General features: G+C 41.0%; 2 protein-coding genes across 4 annotated transcripts; both read right to left on the bottom strand.

The window, feature by feature from the left end:
- Positions 1 to 916: 916 nt before the first annotated feature.
- Positions 917 to 3,122, bottom strand: msmbl (microseminoprotein, beta-like). Of its 2 annotated transcripts, none has more exons than XM_086207167.1 (4): positions 2,916 to 3,122; positions 2,576 to 2,660; positions 2,331 to 2,436; positions 917 to 2,239 (listed from the first exon to the last, which is right to left on the bottom strand). In XM_086207167.1, the coding sequence occupies exons 1-4, from the start codon at positions 2,976 to 2,978 to the stop codon at positions 2,113 to 2,115; spliced, it is 381 nt and encodes a 126-aa protein (XP_086063293.1). In that variant the 5' UTR covers positions 2,979 to 3,122; the 3' UTR covers positions 917 to 2,112. The 2 variants fall into 2 exon arrangements, with proteins under 2 accessions (XP_086063293.1, XP_086063294.1); XM_086207168.1 differs by having other exon boundaries at positions 2,576 to 2,657.
- Positions 3,123 to 4,390: 1,268 nt separating this feature from the next.
- rad9b (RAD9 checkpoint clamp component B) lies at positions 4,391 to 11,005 on the bottom strand. 2 transcript variants are annotated; one of them, XM_086207166.1, is made up of 11 exons: positions 10,692 to 11,005; positions 10,176 to 10,246; positions 9,925 to 10,056; positions 9,694 to 9,808; positions 9,373 to 9,472; positions 7,817 to 7,923; positions 7,518 to 7,624; positions 7,169 to 7,233; positions 6,821 to 6,928; positions 5,463 to 5,546; positions 4,391 to 5,041 (listed from the first exon to the last, which is right to left on the bottom strand). In XM_086207166.1, exons 1-11 carry the CDS (start codon positions 10,723 to 10,725, stop codon positions 4,840 to 4,842), a joined length of 1,125 nt encoding a protein of 374 aa, XP_086063292.1. In that variant the 5' UTR covers positions 10,726 to 11,005; the 3' UTR covers positions 4,391 to 4,839. The 2 variants fall into 2 exon arrangements, with proteins under 2 accessions (XP_086063292.1, XP_086063291.1); XM_086207165.1 differs by having other exon boundaries at positions 4,395 to 5,041; positions 5,463 to 5,688; positions 10,692 to 10,779.
- Between the last annotated feature and the right edge of the window lie 331 nt (positions 11,006 to 11,336).

Genomic DNA, 11,336 nt, shown 5'->3' with positions numbered 1-11,336 from the left:
GAGAAATTTTTGTAAAAAGTGAAAAGAAATAATCCGTCCATTTTCTTCTGCTCATCCTGTTAAGGGTCGGAGAGCTGGAGCCTATCCCAGCAGCTATGGGTGAGGGGCAGGGTTCACCCTGGACAGGTCACCAGTCCATCGCAGGGCCAACACATATAGACAGACAACCATTCACTCTCACACTCACACCTACAGTCAGTTCAGAGAATCAATCAGCCTCGTCCCCTCTTGATGTCTTTGGACTGTGGGACGAATCCAGAGTACCAGAGAGAACCCACACAGGAACAGGGAGAACATGTAGACTCCACACAGAAAGATCCCGTGCCCGGAACCTTCTTGCTGTGAGGCGAGAGTTCTAACCACTGCACCACCGTGCCACCCAAAAAGAAATAATAATAACACATAACCAACAGTTTATTGCCGTATACAGCTCAGCCAGTTGAGCAGCTACAATGTGAGCCAGCCAGAGAAAAGTCCCCGGTGACATTCAAATTCTGATATATATATATATTGGTTCCAACTTCACACATTTCATGGAAGTCCCACCCCCACTAGTATTATTATTATTGCGAATATGTTTCATTTAGGAGCCTGTTTGATAATGGAAGAACCTTTGAAACTAAACAAGAGTGGAGGGGTTTGTCTATCTGCCAGAAACTTCCAGTAAAATAGGGCCAACCACTATCTTCAGAATGTTTTTTTTTAATTTTACTAGATTAAATCAAAGCAAACAATAATTAAATAAAGAGAGGTAACCAAAAATGATTTTAGCTTTGAGTCAATAAAAATATGTACTTGTTTGTAATTACATTATGAAGCACTCAAGTGTCTGTCAATGTTGGCTTTATTTTTCTTAATCATGATTCCAAGAAATGTATAATCTTTTATGACAATATTCTTGCTATCTAGACTGAATACACTCATTCCAAATGGATTTGAATAAATGCGCTTGCAGAATTTAGGTATATGTTAACTTACAGGTGTTTTCCAGACAGACTCTCAGGTTCAGTCAGTCAGAGGAAACCTGGAGTTCATTTAGTCTCACACGACACAGGAGAAAAGTCCTATTAGATGAAGAGTGTTTGACCCATTGTCTGAATACGTGTGGATGTGAAGCACCGGAAGGCCCTTCTGAAAATGAGCTGCCTGCCACCTTCCTCTGCAACATCAGTCAAATTCACAGAGTATCGAGTTGTGATTGAACCTGCTGTCTCTGTTTATTTGAGTTGTTCCAGTGTTGGGTCCCGCGAGGACCATCTAATCAGTGGGATCCCGGCTGAAGTCTTGTGATTGAGGAGTTCTTGTTGTTTAATGCAGTAACCTGCCCCTGAAGTCTGTGGAAAGAATCTTTGTTGATCTACTGAGGTCAAAGACAGTGCTTTGGGGAAACTGATCGTTCTCTGAATTCTTGCTCCACAGTGCAGGTCGTTTTGCTTACCAGGCTCTCTGTTCCTGCACTGCACATGTGCCACATGGAATGACGCATGACCACCTGTTTAGTTTACCGATGTTTGAAACTCTTTGGCAGCAGAAGTAAGCAAAGAAGGTTTTTCACTTTCAGCCAACTACATCTGATCAAAATGTACTGGTTTCTCAGTGCAGCTTTTATTGTTTGAGGTGTTGAGAATTGTATAATCTCACTCAGTAATTTCGATTATTAGCATTTTGTACTTCTGTGATAAAATACACAACTCTGATATACATATAATTGCATGGCCAGTTTTGTACTTTATCAGTAATTTGTAAATGTACTGTATTGTATATCAGTATATATATTTTTGCAGGTTTTGAAGACAGGTATTTGCATTTAGGAAATCATGCATTTTGAGTCAGAAACAGCGAAGACATTTTAAGAGTCCAAGTTTCTAGTCAAGTAACTGAACTTCATATCTAAATCTGTGACCTTTTGATGTGTTTACTCATACTCATACCAAGTAAGTCAATGAGGAGCAGTAGAACAACTGTAAGATTTATTTTTGTGTTTGCTTTTGAGTTATATATATTTCATAATTATAAGAGTTATCTTAACAAGCGTTTATTACTTTGTGGGAAGCCAGAGGCGGCTCACCCTGGTTTCTTTCTCATTCCACCAACTTCATTCAGGCTCCATCACTACCCCACGGAAGCAAAAATTGGGCATAGTTCTGATGGGTTGTCCCTCTTATGCACAATGTATTCACATTTTTTCGAGTCAAACACTGACACGCAGTCATCAGGGAACTGTCTGGGGGTGCCATACCTGTACAGACACAATAAACCCACAGTAAACGACTGAATACTTTGATACAAACATTTGTTGAAAACTAAAATGCTGACATTGGTTTACTTACGCATCACAACATTCAGTGCAGCTACAGTCCTCACATGCAGAATTTCTCCAAGTAGACCCAAATTCATGCCATGTCTTGTCAGTATCATCCATACAATGGGTCATATCTGTGGATATGAGGACCAGAGGATTTTAATGATGTTGCTGAATACGTTTCAGTGCAATCACTATGTAGCCAGTTGAAAAAATGTTGTTTTGTTTATTATATATTCTAGTCTGGGTTCGTGTGTGTCTGTATACTTTTACCTGATGAAATTAGTTTCCTGTAGCAGGCAGCACTCGACAGTGCCAGAAGAGCAGACAGCAGCAATGCCAGAGCCAAGTACTTCTTCTTAGGAAAACACAGAATCCTAGTGAAACATTCTATCATACAGTATACAGAGGCAGATGTGTGGCTATAGGACACCACAGTTTAGGTGTGTATAAAGGAAATACTCTTGTAATGAACAATATTTCTAATGTACAAATTAATTATTCTGTCATATCATTCCACTCTCATAATAATAAAAAAAAAAACTGTCGCTGTCAAACCCAATAACCAACAACTTTGATGAGAATTTCTTGAGGAAAAAGAAATAAAACTTACCATGGTTGAAGCAGATCTGTTAAGGCAAGTATGAAAGATGTTCAGGTAGCAATCACTGAGCATCTCTTTTAAACACTACCTGCAGAGACCTTTGGAATTAAATAAAGTGGGTGAAGGGGCGCTCACTCACTCACTGAAGAGGTCACTCCCCTGAATGTGGCAACAAAAAGACAACATCAAGACATGTAGCTGTGGTCGGCTTATTTTTAAGATTGAAAATCAACAGTTCCTCTCACTCATGCTGACACCGACTTGTAGTAAATTTACATGCAACCACTCCTCTACAGCTCCTCTGTAACTGTGACAGACAGCTAACCTTAGATGGGATTTTGAGGGGGTTTATAACAATTTAATATATTCCAGAATGTGTGCTCATTTAGAAGAGGGGGGCTTCATCATGTGTATGTAGCTCATTGTATGAAATGCCAAACGGCTCATTAACACACAGCTTGTGGTCTTCATGTTCTTGCATGAAGCCCATTGTGTTATGCTTTAGTTTAGCTTCACTTTTCTGGAATGTATGGAACACAAATTAGCTCACGAAACACACCAAAAAATAAACATGTAATTAACACGCAAACTATTCCTCAAGCCGATGCAGGTTATAGAGGTTTTCTTTTTTCATTAAAAACATCTACAATTATGTGGGGGGATTTACAGCGATTAACATTTGCTCAGTGCTGATTCAGATATAAGGCCACTGGAACGAATACCCGTTCTAGGGGAATATGAACATTTTCCTATGACCAGCGGGGGCATTAGTCCTAAGAGGACCTTGTTCAGAGACAAAGCTCTCAAACAGATGATAGACAGAAATATACAGGTGATACTGAGATAAGGCCAATCATTTATTCATCTACGCAAGACATAAACCAACACTGATCAAGTACCACTGCTGTAACCTTGTCCACACGCAATTGTTGTACTCCTGTGTCTGTTTATCAGAGAAGAAAATATTCTAAAAGCCAATTGCAGCTCTCACTGCTCAAATTCTATCCTTTGTGTAGCCTTTTGGCCTGTATCTAACCTCTGACATAACTTGCAACGCAAACATGTCGTCATATCTGAACCAGGACAAAAAGCAGTAATGCAGTACTGCAGTGTTACTTGGATTAGTAAATGTAATGTAATTGTTTGGGAATTTTAACCGCTCGCTTTACTAGTTACTGAGAAAAGTATTGAAAATTCCCATATTACATTAATTCAGAGATGAGCTACAGAAGGTTATTTCCCTCTTTCCTCTCCCCAGCAGTTATTGTATGTTTGTAAACCTGGTAACTACTGTGAGGAGTAGTCATTATTCTTTCCATGTTCCATGATAATACAACTGCTTCCTGACAATATCCTGACGTCTGCCATCCACTTCATCTTCCCGCTTTGTTCAAAGCAAAGTAAGTCTCTTTATTCAGTGTGAAGGTCAATGCAGATCTAAGCTCTGTGGAAACATTTGACAAATCTCTACAATATTTAAATAAATAGCATTTATTATCAAGGTGTATTTGATAGCTGAGCAGACATGGAACACACAGGGAGAAACCTCCGGGACTGTATTATCATATCTTGCATTATATCCATTAATTTACTGACTCATCAAGACATAAACTAAAAGTGAACAGAAACTAAGCAAGGGGTTTTTTTTTTCGATGGAGGAAGGAAGCGTTTACACGCTGTACAATTTGTGTGTACTGCTCCCATTCTCCTTAGATAACAGCTTATGTGCTACCTAAAACAAACAGGTGGCTCTTTTCACAGGTGAGTACAAGAAGTACATGGACTTCACCCAACAGTGTTACAAGAAAACATCAAATGCTTTTACCAATTAAAATAAATTCATTCTCTTAAAGTGAACATTACACAGATTCAGATGAATCCATCAACATTTGAGCTAAAAACTACTTGTATTTTATAGTACACGAAATATAAATTAGTTAAGGTAATAGCATTTGCCCAACGTGTAATGGGATGTTGTCAGGTGCACCCTCAAAATCACATGGTGTAGTGTGTAAGTTCTCTCAGATGGTAGGGCTTCTTGAAAGCTCGTCCTCCATATCGCTGAGAGATGCCAGGACAGCATAAGAGTCATCCTCCTTCTCCGAGGACACGGCCCTGAACAGGAGGGAGCAGATCTACAGGGAAGAGGACAACATGTTCGTGCTCACTGTAATTATAATAGTTTTCTTTAGCAATATATTGCTTTGATGTTTCAGTTTATGACCTGCATCAATTGTCAGGCAACTAAACAGTTAAATGTAAGACAGGGAGTTTTTTTACAAAAAAAAAAAAAAAAAAAAAAGCTTTGAATGTGATTTATTGTGGTGACCTTGACCATAGATGTTCAATCTCTCATATCCTGTATCACCTTGCTTGGCTTCTTCATTTAAACGTCACGTGGTTAGGCATTGCTGTGGTCTGTGCGTAACTCCAGGAAAAGTCAAAGGAACTCTTCCAAATAACACCCAAAGTGTTGAGACTACAAAGCCTACTACCCTTAAGGCCCCAACACAGGCCGTTCATGAAAATGAAAAAGCAGCAGGAAGTTTGTGTTACCGTGGAGGATGCAGGAGTTGTGGCACTGGCACAGGTCTCCTCAGGTCTACCAAATCTGTCCAGGTCAGGAGTGTGAGCCAGGAGCTGCATCAGAGGGACTGGGTTGAGAATAGGGCTGCCCTGGCTGGATGGAACTAGCTCCGTCCCTGTGGGAAAATCTGTCTCACACGACTCCACAGGGACTGCAGCAGCAGCAGCAGCAGCAGCAGGAGGAGTATCTCCACTCCTGGATATATACACAAGACATACTGTATCTAGTGCATTTTTCTGTTTGAAGTGTTCCTCTGCCAACAGAGCGAAGTGTTGTGTGACAGTATGTCTCAGTGAGAGATGAAAATGTCAATTAGTCATGTTCGCCCGAGAGGACAGGGATCAGCCATACAAAGATGTCTGATGAAGAAAGTGAAGGTGGTGTCAGTGCCAGGAAATGGACAGTGTTCCTAAAATAACAAATATAACTCATGATATTCATAATAAAAATGACTTTGAATCAACTTAAATGTTGCTTCCTGGGGTTTGGCTGGGTTTACATTCCATGAGAATACAAGGAACACTGTTACTTCATGATCATTTTCAATAAAAAAAAACTGAACTACTCATCAGAACCCTCAAAGATGCAACCACACCAGAAACAGCAAAAGAAAAAGCAGAGCACTGCTTGTTAACTGTCTCCAGACAACTTCAAGCTTAGTAGTTGTACTTCTGAAGGCCCAGAGGCAGTAGACAAGGTAGTTTAGTGACTAGCATGCCACAAATAAGAAAAAATGACACGCTTGATTGCAAAGCAGCAAAGAAAAGGTCAGTGTGTTCAGGTTGCTAATCAGGTCAGTGATGTTGCGGTTTATTCCTGGCAGCGCACGTAAGAAAACCCAGCTACTACCAACACAAATGCTCAACTGCCCAGCTGGAACTGGTGTGACAAGATGTACTCAGAGGCCAAGGAAAACACACAGAATGAGTTAGCAGAGCAGAGCAAGACTGGCAGAACACGGTAGTGTAGCAGAGATTAGGGGATTACAAAAAGTCACATGGGGTAGGCATCTAACTTAACCCTGTGTATCCCCTGGCCTGCCCCCAGACATAAGGCTGGCTGCTGAAACACTTCACCCACTAAAGACAATCCATGAGGGCAAACTGCTTGGACAGATAGCCAGGAGAGAGGATCAGGTAGAGCCCTCTGTTAGGACTCAATTCTACCTTCCTAATAGGCATCACCTTAAATCTGAGAAAGTGGGCCTACAGACTTGTGACATAAGTGTTGTCTAGTACAAATGAATCATGTCCTACGGCAGGTATAACACATCAGAACCACTGCAGACAGCAAGTACAGTGATTGGAGCTAGTGCAGCGTTTGTTACCTGGGTGAAGCTGCATGCTGGGAGGGGGCCTTGCCGTCAGATTCGATTAGAGTAGCCAGCACCACAGTGGCCTCCAGGACCATGTCCTCAATAGAGAAGCACACAGGACTACAAACAACAGCAAGGAATCACTGATTCACCAATATATTTCTCTGTGTTTACAGGCATTAGACTCATTATTAGATATATGAACTGGTCCTTTAGTTATGCGCTTGGAATATAACTAGACAAATAAAATAGCTGTTCGGCTTGTGAGGTGACTGTGGTCAGTCAGGTAGACTGACAAAGGTCTCAGTAATTTGAGACACAAATACCACTCAAATTGTTGTCAGTGACAAAGAAACTTACTTTCCTGCAGTGTCAAAGTGGACTGACACTGGAAGGCAATGCAACTCAGCAAAAGAGAGTAAACCCTGGAAGAATAGAACAATTAGCTGACAGGAACTGAGACAAGGATGTCGCAACTATCAACCAGTTATGATATGGTGCATTATTGGTGCATCTGGATGAGTGACTGCAGGAGTGTTATAGCATGAGTAATTCAGCTGAAAGTCACAGCAATGAGAGGAAGATGAAAGTCTCACAGGGAGTTGGGTGCAGCATCACTGCAGTACTCTGTGTCCAGGGGCTGGAGTCACACAGAACACACACTCTCATACCATGGGAAAATGGGAAAATCTGAAAATAATCCTGTTACCCTCAGCTCCTTCAGACAGAAGGTTATGTCTGAGTCCTCTCCAACCTGAAAATAGTCAAACTCATCAGGGTGTAAGGACATCTCAGTGGACATCATCTTCATACGACCTGGGAGAGACACAAACAGTCAAATCATACTTGTACTGTGTCCAATCATACCTGTTTAAAACATAATTTAAGAACTACATAGCTGATTTTACTTTATGAACTCTCAATCTGAAAGCTGAGCTGATGATTTATAATGTCCTGTGTGAACTGGCCAGAGTCTGGCTGAGACAAATCAGTTTAATATCAGCTCACTATTTCCTCCCTCATAGTAATTCCTCAGGCTGACTCTCAGCGGCGACAAGGACAGAGTGATTTCCTCCTGAGACGCAGGAAAATGCATCACCATATCAGCAAGCAGCCTACAGAGGTAGAAAGCCAAACGAGAGAATCAAATTAACTAGTTTTACGCTGATGATAGATGATAGCAGTCCTTCAACCTTGAGTATACGTACCTGTCATTTATATTAAAATGTAGCAAAACAAAAAGTGTTTTGTCTGATTATTGCCTGGTATCAAGTAAAAACAATATTTTCAACACACAGCCTTGGTACATCTTATCAGTTTCACAATAAATCTGCTTCTTTTACACAGGAAACTCCAGGGTACGAAGAGAGCATGTACCTCTAACAAAGAGATACCAAATGTAACCTAATGTATTTTTGCTATGCTACTCGGATGTGCCCCATCGATTAAATGGGTTCTTGCTGCCAGGCTCCACCAAGTATGGTGAGATTCTGCACAATATGTTTTACATATTCCCACTTACTTACATAAACTCCTTGGCAAAGATACATTAGTATGTGACAACATAAAAAAGTGCAATAGTGCAAAAATGATACTAAGTGAATGATACAAAAAAAATTTCCATCCATCCATTTTCTACTGCTTATCCTGTTAAGGGTCGCAGGGGGGCTGGAGCCTATCCCAGCAGCCTCCAGGCAAAAGGCGGGGTTCACCTTGGACGGGTCACCAGTCCATCGCAGGGCCAACACATATAGACGGACAACCATTCACACTCACAGCCACGCCTACGGTCAATTTAGAGCAGGGGTAGGGAACCATGTGCCATGGAGAGCCGTGCGTATGCAGGTTTTCCTTCCAAACAAACACTTTCACAGGTGATTCCACTGATTAACACACCTTCAGCCACAGAAGAGTGTTAATCAGTGGAAACACCTGTGAAAGTGTTTGGTTGGAAGGAAAACCTGCATACGCACGGCTCTCCATGGCACATGGTTCCCTACCCCTGATTTAGGGTATCAATTAGCCTCGTCCCCTCTTGATGTCTTTGGACTGTGCCTTACAGCAAGAAAGTTTCGGGTTCGAGACCCGGTTTGGGCACAGGATCTGTCTGTGTGGAGTCTGCATGTTCTCTCTGTATCTGTGTGGGTTCTCTCTGGTACTCCGGCTTCCTCCCACAGTCCAAAGACATCAAGAGGGGACGAGGCTGTTTGATACTCTAAATTGACCGTAGGTGTGACTGTGAGTGTGAATGGTTGTCTGTCTATATGTGTTGGCCCTGTGATAGACTGGCAACCCATCCAGGATGAACCCCGCCTCTCACCAGAACACAGCTGGGATAGGCTCCAGCCCCACTCCAGCTCTTAAAAGGAAAGGCAGTAAACGAATAATGCACCATTCATATTTTGGATTCATATTGTAGGTTCAGTGGGTGATCATCAGTGTTACAGGTTTATTGTATGGGAGCTATTCTTGAAAATGTAGTCTTGACTAAGTTAAACTAAAAAGAAATGTGCTACTAAATTTTTATGAGCTGAGGTTGTAATAGGAGTTAATGAGGTACTAACCTGGCTGGAGCCTTCAGTACATTGGGACAGAGGTGAGAGGCAAACACTGCCTGCATAGCCTCACTCTCCTGGTAGCACAGGTTGTGGGTTTTAGTGATGCCTGTCAGAAGAGCAGAAGATGTTTAGAGCACACTGCCACCAAGTGTTGAAAAGGTATACCAACACCTCTATAAGATCTCCTTGATAGAGGTCACCAGAGGAAAAGCACATTACAGGCAAGTGTTCAGTGTTCAAACTTTTTATTCAAGAGAGAATGTACTGTAGAAAATCCTATCATCATTTATTCACCCACAATAACATGACAAAAAGCAGTATTCCTACCATGCCTGCAGAAAAACTCCACCTTCACCCGGTCAGTGGGAGTGCCGATTGATATCTGACATCGCTCCACATTGCGATCGATGGAAGTCAAACACCGGAACAGTGGTAGCAGAGACTTGAAAGTAAAAAGAAATAGTTTTCGCTTACTGAGAATTTTCTGTGCTTTAGCTGAGTTACCCTTATTTGACTTCCACCATCAATATCCTTGTAAATGTAGTGTATTTGTGGTACCTTCATGAGCAGTTTGCATTTAATAGCGTTCCCACCCTGTTGTAATCCATGGGTGTAGTGCTGGAAGAAGAGTGGTGTGAAGAGGAAGCAGGCATATGCAGAGTGAGCAGAATTCACTGCTCTCAGTGCCAGCTGGAGAACAGAGAGAGATTCAGAAAGGGGCTACAATGGTCTGGGACGAAGAGGGAGGAGAGACCCATGATACCAGAGTACAACAGATGATACCCCCCAAAACAGTTTGTGGCGCTCACCCCTTTTACCATGGGATCCAGCCACAGCTCATCACCAACCCGAGAGAGGGCATGAATGGCTTTTCCAAAAACTGTAACACAAGGGGGCCACCAGTGGCAGGTCAGGTTTAGGAAAACACACTTTATTTATAAGGATCCCACTAAGCTGATACACATGACATAGTCCCCAGAACAAATACAAATAATCATATATGAACTTATCACAATCAATATTTTCCATCCCATACACAGCAGGTTTTATACTAACCCACCCACATACATCAACACCCAGCCAACGAGCAACCACTACCGGCAAAAACCTCCACTGTACTAATTGGAAACCTTAATCATACGTCACTTACAAGAAGGTAACCTAGAAAATTAGCAGTCAATCAACACGAGCCAATAAATTAGCATCATTCACAATACTTTAATATTCTACAGCACACTTTCATACCTTATACATTTCAACGTTTAAAAATGTTTTTTTTGCTACATAATGTAGCTCATATTACGTTACTGTTGATTAAATATTACCTTTTACACAGTTTCTTTCAATGACACACTTCATTTTGACGATTGTCGAGCAAATGGGGGACGGAGCGCGCGCGGTAGTGTATATGGAGGTGACGTCATCACGTACGCCCTTTTAAATCAAGTTGTAGACATCAGCGTCTAATTCGCGTCTAATTTGAACAAATAGATGCTAAAAATGTAGTTCGCAATGAAAGGCTAATCTCTGAATTTTCTTTTAGAAGATATTGACGATTATGTGTTGCCATTTATAAACTTTTTGAAGGATTATCTCGCAGACATACATGAATTTACATGTAAAGTGTAAAGAATTTACATGTCTCAGGATGCTACTTGAAGCAAAATTTGGAAATTTGGAATAGTTTAATCTTAAACATGTAAGGCAACAACAAAACAACAATAAAAGGGAAAAAGGGAGACATATATATATATATATATGTTTGTGTGTGTCTATATATATATATATATATGCACATATATACATATATATGTATAAGTAACGATACACAAAATTACATTATCATCAAATTTAAAACATAATAACATTGATAATTAAGATTAACAAACGGCACTTGAGGTAATGCAAATGTGAAGTGACACCGGACTGGTATGTCTGATGTCAACACCAGTCCACGTTACGGCAAAGTC

This window comes from Aulostomus chinensis, chromosome 6, assembly GCF_037954235.1.
Source record: "Aulostomus chinensis isolate RoL2024-O1b breed Wild chromosome 6, RoL_Achi_v1.0, whole genome shotgun sequence".
Classification (NCBI taxonomy): domain Eukaryota; kingdom Metazoa; phylum Chordata; class Actinopteri; order Syngnathiformes; family Aulostomidae; genus Aulostomus; species Aulostomus chinensis.
Note: the sequence above shows the minus strand (reverse complement) of the source record. Positions and strands in the feature narration are given on the sequence as shown.

Bases quoted from the DNA above. Each gene is read 5' to 3' on its own strand.
- msmbl (XM_086207167.1), bottom strand. From the start codon at position 2,978: ATGCTCAGTGATTGCTACCTGAACATCTTTCATACTTGCCTTAACAGA. The intron at 2,437-2,575 runs GTAAAAGTATAC...TCATATCCACAG, and splicing joins CAGGAAACTAATTTCATCAG to ATATGACCCATTGTATGGAT. The intron at 2,240-2,330 runs GTAAGTAAACCA...GTGTCTGTACAG, and splicing joins TGCACTGAATGTTGTGATGC to GTATGGCACCCCCAGACAGT.
- rad9b (XM_086207165.1), bottom strand. From the start codon at position 10,725: ATGAAGTGTGTCATTGAAAGAAACTGTGTAAAAG. The intron at 7,625-7,816 runs GTGAGCTGATAT...TGTCTCTCCCAG, and splicing joins TTACTATGAGGGAGGAAATA to GTCGTATGAAGATGATGTCC. The intron at 5,042-5,462 runs GTAACACAAACT...TCTTCCCTGTAG, and splicing joins CAACTCCTGCATCCTCCACG to ATCTGCTCCCTCCTGTTCAG.